The sequence below is a fragment of the Myodes glareolus genome, chromosome 4, assembly GCF_982192425.1.
Source record: "Myodes glareolus chromosome 4, mMyoGla1.1, whole genome shotgun sequence".
NCBI classification, from domain to species: domain Eukaryota; kingdom Metazoa; phylum Chordata; class Mammalia; order Rodentia; family Cricetidae; genus Myodes; species Myodes glareolus.
In genome coordinates this window covers 3,833,426-3,850,840 of record NC_142029.1, presented here as the reverse complement: position 1 = coordinate 3,850,840, position 17,415 = coordinate 3,833,426, and the positions used below count along the sequence as shown (strand labels likewise).

At 48.8% G+C, this 17,415-nt stretch overlaps 1 protein-coding gene across 1 annotated transcript; it reads left to right on the top strand.

The window, feature by feature from the left end:
• The first annotated feature begins 13,948 nt into the window (after positions 1-13,948).
• On the top strand, positions 13,949-16,619 carry Eif1b (eukaryotic translation initiation factor 1B). The gene is made up of 4 exons (XM_048423912.3): positions 13,949-14,175; positions 15,374-15,537; positions 15,833-15,934; positions 16,212-16,619. Exons 1-4 carry the CDS (start codon positions 14,145-14,147, stop codon positions 16,254-16,256), a joined length of 342 nt encoding a protein of 113 aa, XP_048279869.1. The 5' UTR covers positions 13,949-14,144; the 3' UTR covers positions 16,257-16,619.
• Positions 16,620-17,415: the final 796 nt, after the last annotated feature.

Sequence of the window (17,415 nt, the reverse complement as noted above, 5' to 3'; positions counted from 1 at the left end):
TGTCACTGCATGTCCCACGTCCATAGCACTTCTTCCTCTTCTCCTGGGGTTGTTGAAATGCTGACAGTGTAGGGCATGGTCCCTGCTGCTGATGTCACTCGGACATTCATCAGCTTGGTGCCCATGCGTTATTGAACTGTCTGAAGACGAAGGAGTCAGTCCCCCTTTTAGTTTTGAAACGTCGGGATTCTATTCTCCTGGCCTCCACTCTGACCTTGACAGCAAGTAAATGGCAGGGTAAACGGACTTTTTGGCTAATGCCAAAGGCATGCATCTGACTGTGGTTGGAGCAGGCACTCCAAGCCCCGGGAAAGCAGGGCTGTAGCACCATAGCATCTTCAGGTGACATCCTCTGACAGGACCCCCTTCACCCACCGAGGGTCACAAACCAAGGAAACGGCTTTCTCATCTCTGCATCCTCTCAAGGTGCTTTCAGTCCTAAAATGACTTGGTGTAACCTTGAAAATCCCGAATCATCTTTTTGTTTGTTTTGTCGGAAGCTGCTTGTTTGTTCCCTGGCCTCTCTGACCCAAAATAAACACACAAAAACTATATTAATTGCAATACTGTTTGACCAATAGCTTAAGCGTATTTATAGCTAGCTCTTACATCTTAAATTAACCCCTCTCCATTAACCTGTGCATCACCACAAGGTCGTGGCCTACAGGCAAAATTTCTGCAGGCTCTGACAGGGGCGCCTGTCTCTTGTGGTAGCTATATGGCTACTCCCTGATTCTGCCTACTATCTACATTTCTGTTTGGATTTCCCGCCTGGCTTTACTCTGTTAAGCCATTAGCCAAAAGCAGCTTTATTGATTAACCAATAAAAGCAATATATATTCTGAAGGACAGAGTCTCTCCGTGTAGCTATGTCTGTCCTGGAACTTTTTATGTAGACCAGGCTGGCCTTGAACTCATAGAGACCATCCTGCCTCTACTTCCCAAGTGCTGGGATTAAAGGTGTGCACCACCACATGCAGCTCCTCCTCACCTTTTACAGATGTCGCCTCCCCTACAATGGTCCCCAAACCCTTTCTAGCTGGGGAGAGACTCCATGAGTAGTGCCAATGACTGGGTGTAAGGACTCCACACCATTCAAAATCCAGATCCAAATCTGCTATGGTTGAAACCCAAGTTCTACTTCCTCTGGAGCCCTGAGCCTCTCCAGCAGCCTGTAAATTTATGCTGATGGCAGTCGTTTCCAATCACAGGAAATGCCAACATGTCATAGCAACACAAAGACATCAAAGAAAATAGGTACTGTCGATGGTGGCGACCCATGGGGGACGATCACAGAACCTGGAGCAGCAGAGAAGGGAGATATGCAGTATGCGTCAAGGTCTGTGCCGCTACTGTAACGAAGCCCCATACTCTGCAGTAGCTGCTACTGTAATGAGCCCGTAGTCTCCAGTAGCTGGAGCTAGTTTGGAAGGTTGTAGAAGCTTCGGGAGGTGGAGTCTAGCTGGAGGAAGAAGGATCTCCTAAGGCAGATCCTTGTGGGGATGTCTTGAGCCTCGCCCCTCGCTTTCTCTCTCTCTCCCCCCTATCTATCTCTCTTCTTCATCATCTTCCCCACACACCCACCTCCATGGCCCGAGCACATGGTGCCAAACAAGCATGGACAAACTCTTGAAAGCCGTGGGCCAAAATAGGCTTTGTCATTCACGATGACACAAAAGTCCCTAACCCAAGAGGCAAACGTGAGAGTTTTGTTAGATACGGTGGTTAAAAAAAAAAAAAATAATGAAGTATGGAATATGCTCGGACGTCTGGCTAGTACCACAGAGAATACAGTCGTTCATTCTATCTGCCAAACCAGAGGATAATGATTTCCTATTCTGACATATTTGGCTTGAGATTCTGGGAGGCGACATTCACATTCTAGGGTGAAGCTGGGTCTACACCGGTAGAAAGAGGTGGCATGAGATCGCCACATTAAAGGTTCAAGGTGGAACTCACAATGAGTACACAGCTGGGGTCAGTGAGAGAATGCTCATATAAGAAGGAAAAGGACTGAGGGCCTGGCCCCCTGTGTGGTGGTTTGAAGGAGGGATTCCCTCACAGGCTCACCACTGTTGGTGGGGCTGTTTGGGGAGGTGGCGGAGCCTTGCTAAAGGAAGTTCATCACAGGAGGAAGCCCTTGGGAGTTCATAGACTCGCTCGACTTCCAGCGTGCTCCCTGCTTCACATTTCCCTCTAAAGATGTGATCTCTCGGCTTCCTGCTCCATCTCCCTGCCACCATGCTTCCCCACCATTCTGGACTCTCTCTCTCTCCAGAACTATAATTCGAAATAAGCCCTTCCCTCTGTATGCTGCCTCTGTCATGGTGTTTTGCACAGGGCAAGGGAGCAGCTATTGCAGAGAGAATCGGCAGGAGGGTGAGAGGAAGAGAAAGAGAAGTCACTTGAGAAATAAAGAGAAAAGGTGATTTAAATAATGGAAAGCGCCAGGCGGTGGTGGCGCACACACCTTTAATTCCAGCATTCGGGAGGCAGAGGCAGGCGGATCTCTATGAGTTGAAGGTCAGCCTGGTCTACAAGAGCTAGTTGCAGAACAGGCACCAAAGCTATAGAGAAACCCTTTATCAGAGGAAGAGAGAAAGAAAGAAAGAAAGAAAGAGAGAGAGAGAGAGAGAGAGAGAGAGAGAGAGAGAGAAAGAAAGAAAGAAAGAAAGAAAGAAAGAAAGAAAGAAAAGAAAAGAAGGAAGCAAAACACGAGGAACTGGAGGTATGACCATTCCACCAGTCAGTATAGAAATATAAGCAAATGCCGGGTGGTGGTGGCACACAACTTTAACCACAGCACTCGGGAGGCAAAGGCAGGAGGATCTCTGTGAGTTCAAGGCCAGCCTGGTCTACAGAGTGAGTTCCAGGACACCAAGGCTAAACAGTGAACCCCTGTCTTGAATCCCCCCCCCCAAAATAAAGAAACCAAGACAAAATTGAAGGATTCCATGGAAAGACCAACAGAGGGTCACAGTAAACAACCCTGGGACATCCTTACAGACTCACCCCTGCACACATTATAGCCTGATGCTTATCCTGGAACATCCTGATAGACTCACCCCTGCACACATTATAGCCAGGTGTTCATTATTTGAATTTAACCTGATTAGTACCCACACTAGACATGCAGCAAGTTTCCAGAAAAGAGACAAGACACCCAGTTAAGCAATGTCGGTGTGCCCTGAGGAGAGAGACTCATAGTCAGCACCAGGTGGCCCTACTGTCCAGAGACAGGTTTAAGGGTCACAGATCTGTGTCCCAAAACTCAAAGCTACACCTCTGGGTTGTCCTGTTGGCTTACGTGTTCTCCTCTGCCTACTTCACGGCGGCCTTCATTCCCTTCCCGGTTGAGGTTTGGGGATTCTCTTCCCAGAGTGACAGGTTGTCTTTGATCTTGGACATGGGCACTCTGAAAAAGCAGCAAGTGCTCTTAACTACTGAGCCATGTCCCCAGTTCCTCTGTGCTTCTTAGTTCATTCTGTGAGAACTTCTAAAATGGTCCTTCTATGTGACTAAAGGCCATGGACTTACTACAGCCTTTGCTCGCTTCTGAGCACCCAGCTACACAACGCTTACTGAGCTTAAGCTAAAGAACTTCTGTGTTCACAGCATCCTGGCTCGCGCATGAAAACAGGCGCCTTCCATCTGTTTCTTCTGCGATGGGGCAGTGATGTTCCCACAGAGAATTACAGCAATTACATAGAGAATAATGTGCTTCCTTTGAGAAGCCAGATTCAGCTTTTGGGGCCAGTAGTTCTGACAGGTACCCATGATTTCTAAGAAGGCAAAGGTCTTCATTCTTTGTTATCAATAAGAAAAGCCAGATGGCATCCCTTTCTACGGTTTACCAAGAAAAATGCTTCGAAAGAGAATGTCTGATGTACTGCCTGGAAGCCATCGTTTACTTGGGAATGGTAGAGCAGGAAGCCTTGGTGTTGCTCCCGAGCCCACTGCTGCTCCTGGCAGCTCTGTGAAGTCTCCTGATTCTGCTCAGGGATTTACCAAGCCTATTGTCCTAAGGGCTCAGTGTGCACAAACTGGAGTGGGTTCTCTTTCATTTAACCTGTTTTTTCACTCTGTGTAACCTACCCGTTTTCCACAGGATAAGCAGATTTAGTTACATGTTTGAGTGTCTTTGCTTCGCTTTCTTAATGATGTTTGAGTGTAAGGTGTGTGTGCACGTGTGTGTATGTGTGTGTGTGCGCGTGTATGCACATGCATGCACACATATATACATGAAGGGTAGTTGTAAACTTCATTGTATTTTCTCAAGTGCCCTTTACCTATTTTTGTTTGTTTTTCGAGACAAGGTCTCTGTGTAGCCCTGACTGTCCTGGAACTCACTCTGTAGACCAGGCTGACCTCGAACTCACAGAGATCTGCCTACCTCTGCCTCCTGGGTGCTGGGATTGAGGGTGTGCACTACCACTGTCCACCTTATCTTTTAAAGCAGAGTCTATTCGTTGGTCCTTGTCAGTTGGGTCAGGCTGGCTGGGCCATGACTCACAGAGCGTCTCTGGTTGGGGGTGCAGTTTGGGGTGCATGGAACCTTCACCACGTGGAGCCTTGCTGGAGGAAATACATCAGTGGGGGATGAACTCTGAGAGTCTATAGCCCTGCCTCTCGTCCAGTTTGCTGTGGGGTTATGTGATCTGCCTGCTTCCTGCTCCAGCTGCCTGCTACCTTATACCCACAGGAAAGCGCAGCTCTCCCCTCATCGGAGATGCGTCTTTCTGTAGTTGATGAAGAACATTAGAGAAAGTCACTGCTTGTCAAAATGCAGAGAACAGCAGGCTGTCTGGTGCCTGCCCAGCCCCGATTGGTACAGCTACAATACAATCCCTACATCTAGGTTTCAGGAAACATCACAGAAGCAAAGACAGAATATCATCAAAATATACTGTATGAAATTCCCAATGAATTAATTAAAAAATTATAGTAAAAAGGAATGCAATATTTTTTAAAAGAAAAACATAAATCTTGGGTAAGGATGTTCCACCAGCATTATGAATCCATTTAACAGAAAAAGTTATTTCCAGTAAGCAGGATTGTGTGAAAATTGGTGGGAATGTGGACCCAGCAGCCTAGGAAAGCAACAAAGAGAAAAGCACATGGAGTCGGTTAAACAGAGGTTCGTGAGGGCACAGCCCCATGGAGGGCAGCAAGCTTGCCTCTCACTGTGGCCGTGGGCAAAGCCCTGTGCTCTTGAGACAGAAGGGCCCAGCTGGTCTGGGAATGCATACTGTGACAGACAGGATAATATGAGCGTATTGTATATTATCAAAAAGTAAATGATGGCTCAGTTTTTTAAAAGTCTCAGAATCAATAACGAAGCTTCTGTTAAAATGGGCTAAGAAAAGAATCTGAGGAAGCTATTGTGGTGTTGAGAACACCAGCATGAATGTCAGCCGCAGGGAGGTCACTGCTTGTCCCAGATTCCTCCTGCTGCTGTGACGAGCACCCCGGCCAAAAGCACCTTGGAAGTAAAGGACGTGTTTGGCTCCTGCTTCCAGGTCACAGTCAATTGCTGTAGGGAAGTCAGGGGCTTACTGGTCACGTGACATCTACAGTCCAGAGCAGAGAGAGAGACAATGGCTCCTGTGTGCTCACTTGTGTTCAGGGAGTTTTCCTCATTCTTCCACAGCTCAGGGTCTAGCCCACAAAGTGGTGCCACCCACATTTCGGAAGTGTCTTCTAACTCAATGAACGATGCAGACGGTCCCCGACAGACGTGTCCATGGGACACGCTGATCTAGGTATTTCCTCTCTTTCTTCATGATTGCAGTGATTGTGTACTGCGGCGAGCTGACAGTTAAAACAAGCCAGCACATTGCTTCATCCTGAAGGGAGAGGTCAGCCCACATGCAGGAATTCACAAGACTATATATTTGGGGGCCCTGGGTCTTTCCTTGTTGAAGAAGAAATGGAAGGAACACTAGACCTGAGTGACTAATGAGGATCAAATGACTTTGCGCCCAGAGAGAGGACTGGAGTGAATGCCATCTGTCAGTACACTGGGGAAGGCAAGGTGAGTCTCCTCAGCTACGACCATGGTCACATCTGTCATTAGAAAAGCTTTAGTCTTAGCAAAACGAGACCCTCTGACTCATGAAGTGGGAGAGGGGTGCAAACGGTGCTTTAGGACAGCTGCCCGACTCACGACCCACCCTGCCTGACAAAGGGTCCGGTGCAGGATCTCAATGTCCCCTTGGAAGCCACCAGGTCTCTAAAAGACCCTGGTCCCTCCAACTTCAGTGACTGAAAGGGGATTCCTGGGGGTGGATTCGTGTTTGGAAGAGTGTCGTTTTCACTTGCTGAAGCCTTCAAGTCTGGAGAGCCACCCAACCTGAACTCAGGAGATCATGTCTGCAGAATAACTCAGGTCTTACTTATGGAATTCTTACTTTCCCTGCAGACTAATAAATATACTAGAGCACGTATTGATTGTCCCAGCATTTCAGAGTTGATAATATTCACTGTTTACATTTCTGGCTGTAGTGGTACGAGCTTGCTGGACAAGAATGGGAACCTGAGTTTAGTCCCCAGAATACATCAAATATCCGAGTGTGCAAACAAACAAAAAGATAAACTGGGCAGCGGTGGCACGCGCCTTTAATCCCAGCACTCGGGAGGCCGAGGCAGAGGCAGGGGGATCTCTGTGAGTTTGAGGTCAACCTGATCTACAAAGCAAGTTCCAGGACAGGCTCCAGAGCTGCTGGGAAACCCTGTCTCGAAAAACAAAAACAAACAAACAAATCTAAGTGTGATGGCATGTGTTTGTAATACTAATACTAGGGAGGTGACAGGAGGAGGAGTCCCTGGGGCTCAGTGGCCAGTCTAGCTGAAGGCTCATGAAAGACCCTGATCCAAAAATAAGGTGAAGAGGGATTGAGGATACCCACAAAAAGACAAATAAACATATTTTTTTTAAAAAAAAAAAACAAGCAAGCCAGGTGGTGGTGGCACACTCCTGTAATCCCAGTACTTGGGAGGCAGATGCAGGTGGATTTCTGTGAGTTCAAGGCCAGCCTGGTCTACAAAGCAAGTTCCAGGACAGTCAGAGCTGTTACCCAAAGAAACCCTGTCTCTAAAAATCAAAATAAATAAATAAAATAAACAGATTAAAAGCTTTTACATTTAAACAAGTATAACTCAAGCAGGAAAGATGGCTCAGCCATTAAAGGCTAGGCTCACAACCAAAATATAAGCAAGTATAACTCCAAAACCATCTGTTTTTAACTGGGATTTGTCAGCATCTAGGAGTGGGGTCAAGATCAGCGCAGAGCAGACATGATTTAACCTCTGGGGAAATGTGTCCTGCTGAGCACACGGCTGAGTGAACAGACGCCAGAGTGGCAATGGGTCAGATGCAGCCTTGGGCAACTTACCCTGGCTTCCTGTGCTCTGCAGATTTCTGCCAGCAAAGGAGTTTTATTTGCTTTATTTGCTCTGTGTGTACTTTTCCTGGATTCCTCTGATACAATTATGTTGTACACACTGGCTGTCATATTCTAGGAAGAATTTTACTAGAATGTACCAAAGTGATTGGCTGCAATGAGATTTCCCAAGAGCCTCAGGGTCGCAGGAAGGAGAGATGGTGTACATTCTGGAGAAGACACAGTGCCCGTGAACTGCCTTGGTCTTGAATCAGAATTACTTCCTGGGAGTCTCGGCACACAGCTTTCAGAAGAGACTTCCAATAAATAACAGTTTCATTCTAGGTACAATGCAGAGTGTGGTTGTCATAGCATTCTGAGGTGGGAAGTCCCGTGTTTTCTTCACGGGAAATACACCTGTCGTGAGGCTAAGTCCTTACCAGTGCTAATGGCTGGACACAGACATGATCCCTGTTCTAACTCTTCAGCTTAGACCCTTAAGTTCCACATCGTAAGCCTGTGTGGTGAGGGCTGCCTGTAGTCTTGGGGCCCAAGAGTACCACACATTTCAGGCCAGTCTGACCTGAACGGGGAGAATTTGTCACGACTGATCTGGCCCACAAACAGGGCATTCGGGCCACATCTGTTCATTCCACAAGCCCGGTAAGCTGGGCAATGCCCATAAAAGTGATAACTCCTCATGGGTCAGCAGAGTGATTTAACCTCTGGGGAAATGTGTCCTGCTGAGCATACGGCTGAGTGAGAAGAAAGACATCGGTCCTGTAGGCTAGCTGAGCTGCATCAGGACACAGAGACAGGAGGCCTCTGGAGTCGTACCCTAACCTAACTCACAAGCCCACGTGGCTCCATGGGAGGCAAGAATTGGGACAGATGAGAGAGATAGAGGACACAGGAGGCCAGGGGACAAATGAAGCTGCAAGTCTACTCTAAAGGAAAACATTTAATTGGGGCTGGCTTACGATTTCAGAGGTTTAGTCCATTGTCACCATGTTGGGGAGCGTGTCAATGCACAGACAGACATGGTGCTGGAGAAGCAGAGAGGTCTCCATCTGGATCTGCAGGAAGTAGGAGGAGTCTGTGTCACTAGGCCTACATGAGCGCTTATGACCTCAAAGCCCGCCTCCACAGTGACACACTTCCTCCAATAAGGCCACACCTCCAAATAGTACTACTCTCTGTGGACCAAGCATTCAAAGGCATGAGTCTGTGGGGGCCATTCCTACTCAAACTTCCACAGAGGATAAAAGGTGAGACATGTTTATGAATACAACCTGTGACCACATAGTGGTCTTGTCTACTGGTCAACATGATTCGATCAACAGCTTCCCCTAGAGAGAGGATGAGAGGGAGCGAGCATGCACACAAACAAGGTTCTATCTGAGTTTGCCAAAAGCGCTGGGCTCTGACCTCTTTTGACCTTGGTCCTGTTTGCAGAGAGCAGTCTTGGGAGCTGAGAAGCCATGTTCCACTGGACATTCTTACCACTGCTCATTCCGAAACCAACAGATTCTGCAGGCAGCATTCCTCTCCTGCGCTGCAGCCACTGTGTATGGAGACATCCACATAGGCCCACTCAAGTTAGCATATGGGACCTGCTGGCCAAGGGCAAACCGTCTCAACGCTGAATTACAGGCTAGTGCTTCTGACATGGGTCATGAGAATGTGTCTCGAACCCTGAGCCCCAAGCTTTCATCAACTCGGAGGAAGATAACTTGGGAAAATTTCAAACCCTTCCTGGCTTCTGACAGAAGACTTCTGCAAGAATCATAACTGTGCCCCCACCTCTTCCTGAAGACCAGATGTTGAGTGTCATGGCTGCCATAGATGCTCTCTTGACTGAGATGGGACTCAGCAGAACTGTTGCCTGGTGGCCTTGGCACAGATTTCTTGAGTTAGTGCCATCATGTTTCCAAACTTCCAGATTCTGAAAAAAAAAAATGATGGTTACTTGTTGTCTTAGTTTAAACTCTTAGACTCACAAGCTCATTGAAGATAAGAAAGATGATTGACTCTCTAAGCATATGCAAGCTGTCTTGGTAGGACACAAATCTACCCTGCCCCCACATCATGCACCTGTCACCATCTTTATCATACATGATACATGCTAATCACCATGTTCACCGTTGTTAGGGTGTGGACCCAAAATTCAGCTGCCAGAAACTTCATTGCCACTGCAAGAATGTTGGAGTATAGAGGCAACCCCGGCTTCTACCCCCAGCACCACACCCATAATGCCAGCATTGAGGACATGGAGGAAGGAAAATCAGGAGTTCAAGGCCACCCTCAGCTATATACCAGGTTCTAGGCCAGCCTGGGCTAAATGAGAACCTATCTCAAAGAAAAAAGAAAGATAAATAGGCCCAGAGTGGGATTCTGAGACGGGCAGCTGCAGTCCCAGCTACTGTGGAGAAGGTCAGAGGATGGATTGGGCCCTGAAGTTTCCAGGCAACCAAACAACACAACAAGGCCCCATCCCAAACAAACAAACAAACAAAAAACAGGTCTAGATTCCAACTGTCCCTTCTGTCTCCTGATCCTACAAAATTATCAGAAACACTGGTTCCTGTACTTTGGACAGATAGATGGCAACTTAGTTATCTATCTGTTCAGTGCACGTGGTTGACCACTAGACAACAGGGCTCCCTGGGAAACCTAACTCTAAACCCTTAGCTGTTTAAGTCTCATTGAAAACAGGATGTAAAAGACACTATAGTTAGAGTAGAAACACGGCACTAGTCCTTGGGTGCCTCCATGTCTGCCCTCCCGTGCTTTGGTGCCTCCGTGTCTGCCCTCCAAGAGGCACCAGAGCATCCTCCATTGGTTGATTCCATTTCCCTGATACAGGTTTAAAAAAAGACCCCAGAGCCTTCCCAATTTCCAATGGCTAAGAGACTGTCCTCGATGCCTGGCTACTAAGCAAATGTTCCCTTTGTCCTTAAATGCTTCACATTTTCTTGTCATTAGAAAGGAAATACACAAAGGGCTCATTGTGGGGTGCATGGCTAGGAGTGGAGGCTGCCTAGCTTGCTTTAAAGGAGACAACCTTAAGCCTCCACACAAAGGTTCTCCTAGCTTCTTACAGTTCATTATAGCTCCAGAAGATATCAGGGCTTCAAAGAACAGTCTGGCAATAATAATTAGAGATTAAGGCTAGAAAGATGGCTCAGTGGTTAACAGTGGGCAGGGCCAGGGAGATGGCTCAGTAGTTAACAGTAGTCAGGGCTGGGGAGATGGCTCAGTGGTTAACAGTGGATACTGTTCTTCTTGAAGACCAGGGTTTGATTCCCAGCACCCGCATTAGGTATAACTCCAGATCCTGAAGGGTCCGGTTAGAGCAGAGACTGCATGGAACACACCCAGACATCAATTTTTCAGCACCCCAGAGAGACAAGCAGGGGTGTGGGATGCAGCCTCTGGATCAGGCAAATACAGCAGCGGGTGTTTTTGCAGGACTTGGTTAAGGAGAAAAGAGTGAGCTTGTGCTGGGGTGGGTTGGTTAAGTCCTGATAGGACAGGTGAGCTAGTGTAGCCAAATAATGCATTTTGACTGCTGGACCTTGGTGTTTTAGTCAGACGTAAGGAAGTAGCCAAATAAGGGGAAAGACCTTGATGGCTAACTTTAGGAATGTAATATAACGGTTTAGCAAGGGAGAGGGCAAGACCTGATGGTACCATGTTTGCATGCTTGGGCCTGCTAGCCCTTCACTGACGGTACCTCTAGTCTGTACAGGTACCTGTACTCACATTCACATACCTACACAAACAAACACACATATACATGATTAAAATAGTAACGATAAGCCAGGCATATTGGCACACACTTTTAATCCCAGCACTCGGGAGGCAGAGGCAGGCAGATCTCTGTGAGTTCAAGGGAAGCCTGGTCTACAAAGTGAGTTCCAGGAGAGCCAGGCCTGTTACACAGAGAAACCCTGTCTCAAAGAAACAAAAAAAGAAAGAAAATAAAAAACAATTAGTGAATACTAAAAATAATTTTATTTAAAAAATAATCAGATACTTCTTTCAAGCTGGAGTTTTTTGCATTCTCACCAACCAGTCTGGAGCCAGGTACACCAGTTAGCCACCTTGAGAAGGCAATATCAAGACAGGGGAAGATATACAACAGGTTTGGGGGTCTGGGAAGGCACTGAGGCAGAGAAGCTGGAAGTAGTGGCCCTGTGAAGGAGAGAGCAAAGGGACGGAGTAGGAATCATAGGCTTCTGCACAAGTCTAAGGAGATTCAGCTAGGCTGAATGGGAGTTCGAGCCCCTGAGAGGAACCCCCGTCTCTCTCTCTAACCAGTCTGCATCCTTATCTTTTATGTGAGTCTCAGTGCCTGGCCAGGAACAGCCTGCGCAGAGCTTGGCCTTGGCAGGATGCGATGCTGACTTCAGAGTGCAGCAGACAGGGATGTGTGTGGACCGAATTTACTAAAGAGAGACGGCTGAGTCACTAGTGTTGTGGTCACAAATCCTGTATGGGAGACAAGTCTGGATGGTCAAGGATCTAGGGCTCTAATCAGACACCATGCGTAGGAGACATAGGTACAACTGAGTGAATCCCAGCACTGTCTGCTGCAGGCTAACTGCCAGGGTGGCTGCTGGCTGCATCACAGTGTCCCCTTTATGAGGAACTAAGAGAAACAGCTCCTGTGGCCAACAGCCAGGCAAAGCTATTTCTCCTGGACAGCCGGTAAGTGCTCGCCCTTTGGGCGCGTGGGTTTTCGGGCTGACTTCCTGTAGCACCGACATGGATGTTATGACCTTGGTTTGGAGTCTACCTCTCACCTCGGGAACTTTTCTTTTCCAACTCTCACCTTTTATCTTTCTGACACCTTAGTCCACACTGCTGTTCCCTATGACCCATCTAGGCTCCTTGCTGAAATACAGCCAGAAATGACCACCTTACCCAAGCTGTTACCACTTAAACCCATAGTTTTAAATACTTCCGTTTATTCTATAAGAGCTTGAGATTCTCTGAATCTCAAACAATGTTGTCTCATGGAGATCGGAGTTAAGCTTCATATAAGCTACACACCGACTACATGTAAGCTAGTGTAAGTTATAGGTAAGCTACACAAAGGCTACATGTAAATTACATGAAAGTCGGGGTCAGAAGAGTCTTTAACCTGTCTTTTTAAAAAAATAAATGTATTTATATATTATTTATTTATTTATTTATTTTGTATACAGTGTTCTGTCTGTCTGTATGCTTGCTGACCAGAAGAGGGCACCAGATCTCATTACAGATGGTTGTGAGCCACCATGTGGTTGCTGGGAATTGAACTCAGGAACTTTGGAAGAGCAGGCAATGCTCTTAACCTCTGAGCCATCTCTCCAGCCCTTTAACTTGTCTTTATAAATTTGCTTGGCTAAAAATTTTGTAGCTCCTGGAAACCTTTGATGCAAGCCTTACTTCTAAATGGAAGGCTATGTTCTACTAACTGGTGTAATGATAGTGAGGCCTGGAAGATTTCAGTGTGTGTGTGTGTGTGTCTGTGAGGGGAGGGGGGAAGCACTGTGCCCACAGAGTCCATAAGAGGGCATCAGACCCACTGGAGCTGGAGTTACAGGCAGTTGAGAGCTGTCCCTCACGGGTGCTGGGAAAGGAAGTGTAGTCCTGTGAAAGAAGAGCAAGCCTGCACCATCTCTCCTGCCCAGATTTCAAGGAATTTTAAACGCTTTTCTGTGTTACTTTTTCTTCTCTTGCCTACCTACCCTTGGGTTCATCTGAGAAACCATGCAATATAGAGTGGTAATATATATTTAGTAAGAAAAAAGAGGAAACAAACATACATTTTGTGTATTCTGTACTTCTTATAGAGACTGCTTTGTCGACTACTTAGAAATTAGAGTGTTACTGTATTGGAAAATACATGTCTTGCATTAGATCCCCAAAATTAGCCCAGATCGAAGTCGATAGGCTTGGGCGACAGAACGATTAATAATACCTAAATTTTATTTTTAGTCTACTTCCTTGGTCTAGAAAGCCTGCCTAGGTGATGGATAGATGAGCCAACTCCCTACTGTCCGCCGTTGTTTGTGCATGGTTCCTCTTTACTATACCTAGTACCAGGCACCTATCCCGCTCAGAACCTGCCCTGGACCAGGAGGCCCCGCCAAGGAGAGGTCAGGCAGGTTTTGTAGCGTATTCGTTCCACGCACACCCGACTCTGCTAGAGGTCAGCTCGTGACACCCGAGATTAAGTCTGCAGCATCCGAATCACCTGGGGCTTGTTAGAACTGGAGGTTCTCAGGGGGCACCCACACAAGTTCTGCGGAAACCCTGGTGGGTAGGGGTGACTGAGGGCAAGCGGAGGAAGAGAGGCGCGGCCCCCGCGAGCCGCGAGTCGAGACGGCGGGGGGCGCGTTTCTCGCCGCTGCACCCGGAAGTTGCCCCGGCCGGCGCCTCGGCCTGGACGGACCGCGGCTACCCGCAGTGGGCTCCCGCCCGCCTGGTGCCCCAGGCGCAGCGATCCGGGGCGGGCGGGCGGCGCGCGCGGTCACGTGGCGGCGGCGCGCGTAGCTAAATACTCGGCGCCGGCCATTTTGTGCGAGAAGCCGCAGCGCCGCCTCCCTGCTCGCGCACCGACGCTGCCGCCTCCTCCTCTGCGTCCTCCTGCGCACCGGGCTTCCGCCGCTTCATTGATTTCCGTTTCTCGCCGCTGCAGCCTCCTGACACGGTGATCCGGGCGGGCCCCGCAGGAATTTTATCCCCTCACCGGCCTCACACTAGTGTCGCATGTCCACTATCCAGAACCTCCAATCTTTCGGTAAGGTCCAGTCACCGGCCGCCGCCCGCGTCCCGCTGGGCTTTGTCTCGGCGCCCAGAAGATGGCGACGGGGGCTCCCAGAGACCCTGGCTACGGGGACGGCTCCCTCCCGGCCTCAGACCTGGCCTTGTCTGGCTCTGCCAACCACAGGAGGCCAAGGGTTCGGCCGGGGGCTTGGGGAACTTGACACTGGCCCGAGGACGTGAGCCTCGGGGACTCACGGAAGGGTTGGGGGACATGCTGGGGCCGCAGAGAGATCAGCTAGAGGCGGAGAGGGGGGGACTTGACACTGGACGGAAGGCCGGGGGCTTCGGAGACTTAGAGGGGGGATGGAGTACTGCAGGCTTGCAGAGACAAGGGTTTGCCGGGAACCTGACACTGGCGGGGGGGAGGCGGGGACTCTAGGGACTCACTTGGGGCCTCGGGGCTGGCCAGGGCTCTAAGGAGACTGGAGGGGTGGGGCTCAGAAGCTGGGGAGCTTGACAGCTTTCAGGCAGTGGGGGACCCGTGACTCTCAGAGGACTCACAAGTGGGAAAGGGGGTGCTCAGCCCTTGCCAGGAGACTAGGGACCCTCAAGGCTTAGGAGATCTGAAACTCCAGTCAGCGAGGAAGATAAGGGCCAGGGTGGGGGGTGGCGTGCCTGAGGGACCAGCAACTGGCAGGAACTGGGGGCCGCCCTCAGAGGCGGCTGATAAAGATGCGTAGGTACAGGCCTCTGATTTGGGTGGAAGTTGTCTTGTTATCTCTGCTTGCCCTAAGTTGTTGCTCACACCTCTTGAGAGAGCATGTCTGTATATATTTATTTTATTTTGCTAGGCTCAGTTCCTATGTTAACTGATTGGGGTGGGTGGTTTTGAATGTGTCTGTTGTCGGAATATAATGGAGATGCCAGATGACGCACGTTCTTGTGGTGGCTGTATGAAATTAGGTTTTCATAAACGTCTTTTGTCTCATTGGAGGGTGCCTTCAACAGTGGCGTTGTCTTTTTAAGCTCGAATATTGGCACACACAACAGGCTTAGGCCTTTCTCATTTGGAAGACTTAGTATTCCAGTGAGCCCATCCTTACCTGCAGAAATAAAGCCGCAGTCCTGGACCCATGGCCACGGCCCGTCTAGATCTGTAGGAACCTCCTTCCTAGATAGTGCTTCCTAATTTTTTTTTTCCTGCTGTGGATTTTTTTCCTGTCCCTCTGCAGACCCCTTTGCTGATGCAACTAAGGGTGACGACTTACTCCCGGCAGGGACTGAGGATTACATTCATATAAGAATCCAGCAGCGGAACGGCAGGAAGACGCTGACCACTGTGCAGGGCATTGCGGATGATTATGACAAAAAGAAACTTGTGAAAGCCTTCAAAAAGGTGATGACGTCAGGAGCAGGTGGCTACTAGTGCGTAGGCCCAGGGAAGCTGCTTTGTTCTCCATTTCAGACTGAGGCTTACCTGGCTCGGCACACTGAAGTGTGAGCCGTTTAGTTGCTGCTTTGTGCCCTAATATAATCCTTCGTGTGGCTCCAGGTTCATTTGCATAGACACTTAGTTCTGGAGGGTGGGAGTCCTAGAGGGCACTGCTCTGTGGAGCGGTCACCCCGACTGGAGCAGTGACATTTGTCCTGTGAATGTAAAACCTTTGTGCATTTGACTTTGTGTGTCGTAGAAATTTGCCTGTAATGGTACTGTGATTGAACATCCCGAGTACGGAGAGGTTATTCAGCTGCAAGGTGACCAAAGGAAGAACATTTGCCAGTTTCTTTTGGAGGTGAGTGGCTGGGTGCTCTGTGTGTGACCTTGAAGTTGTTTCTAAGAACTAACATTTTAAAGAGACAGCACTCCTTTCCTGCTCAGTAAAAACCACACAACTGAAGTAAGCGGAGTGGTGGAGACAGGTAGGGTCAGTACTGGCTGGAAACAATAAAGCCTATGCAGCTCACAGTGGCTCAGTGGCCTGGAGATGGCTCGAGCGCAGGTGTGTGTGGGCTGTCGCTACACCCTGCTGGCTGCTGTCGTGATCCCGCTGAGCAGAGTTTTACTTACAGGTTGGCATCGTCAAGGAGGAGCAGCTGAAGGTTCACGGATTCTAAGATGAACCCAAACGTGTGGCGAGTTTCTTAACTGGTTTTGTTCCCTCAACCCGGTTTGGCTGCCTCGGGAGATGACTCTCCACAGTAAACGACGGACTTTGCATTTATTTAATCATTCAAACTTGCACTCACACCTGCGTGCCTGCAGGAACCACGGGGTATGTAGGCTCCTGAGTCATAAGAAAACCGCGGTCCGGTGGGAACAAAGCCCGAGTTCATCCTAACATGTTTCCAATGGAAAAGATTTCGTTTTGAGTGTTTATTGTTCAGTTTATTTTCACTTAATTATTACATGTTTTTGTTGTTGTTGTCGTTGTATTAAACCGTGTACGTTGCAGCTTAACAATAAAAAGAAGAGTCTGAGTCCTTTTGTGAGCACCCATGCTCCCACATCTCAGCCAGTTCCTCATGTTTGTGTTTGTACTTGCTGGCTAAGGATAAGGAGGGACGTGAACTGTCACTTGTCCCTGAAACCTCTAGTAGCCATCAGGAGTTGATCAGCTGCAGATTGTCAACAGGTAAAGAGCCCTGTTACAACTGCCACGATGATTTCCCATCCCTAAGAGGCTCCTGTCTCAGCACTGCCTTGTAGGTGTGGGTGGTGCTGCCACTGTCTTCAGGGTGGATGGTTGGGCTTCGGGTTAGCACTCTAGAGTGCTGGACAGTGGCAGAGTTGAGGGCTAGCCAGGGCTTCCCACCTGGCAGCCATACTTCTGCTCTGCACCCAAGGACGTAATTGGACCAGGGGTGGTAGTGGGCAGTGATCGCGGTGTCTGCACTCTTCATTCTGCGTCCTGGTGGCTTGTCAAACAGTGATTTTTGTTTGGCAGAAAAATTATGCCATCGAGCCAAAGCAGAGAAAAGTGTTTGTAGTATGCCCTGCATAGTGCAGTGGGCTGGCTGTGTCTCGGTGTCAGTCCCTGCACCTGACCAGCCCTGCGCCCCACCTCCTGTGAGCAACTGGACCAGAGTATGTAAGGCCTGTTCCGTACCCTTGGAATGAGTACGCTTGGATACGGTCAGGAGGTTTGGGAGACCTTTTCCCAGGTTTTTTTGGTGGACTGTCATTTTTGAAACCCGGCTGTCCTGAAATTCAGTATGTAACCAGCTGCCTTTGCCTTATCTTGTAACTGATTTTTCTAAGCCAGTTCTCTGAGTT

What these genes read in the sequence shown, in the direction of transcription:
- Eif1b (XM_048423912.3), top strand. Translation starts at nt 14,145, where the DNA reads ATGTCCACTATCCAGAACCTCCAATCTTTCG. An exon ending in TTGTGAAAGCCTTCAAAAAG is followed by an intron (nt 15,538 to 15,832) that starts GTGATGACGTCA and finishes TGTGTGTCGTAG; the next exon opens with AAATTTGCCTGTAATGGTAC. An exon ending in TTTGCCAGTTTCTTTTGGAG is followed by an intron (nt 15,935 to 16,211) that starts GTGAGTGGCTGG and finishes TTTTACTTACAG; the next exon opens with GTTGGCATCGTCAAGGAGGA.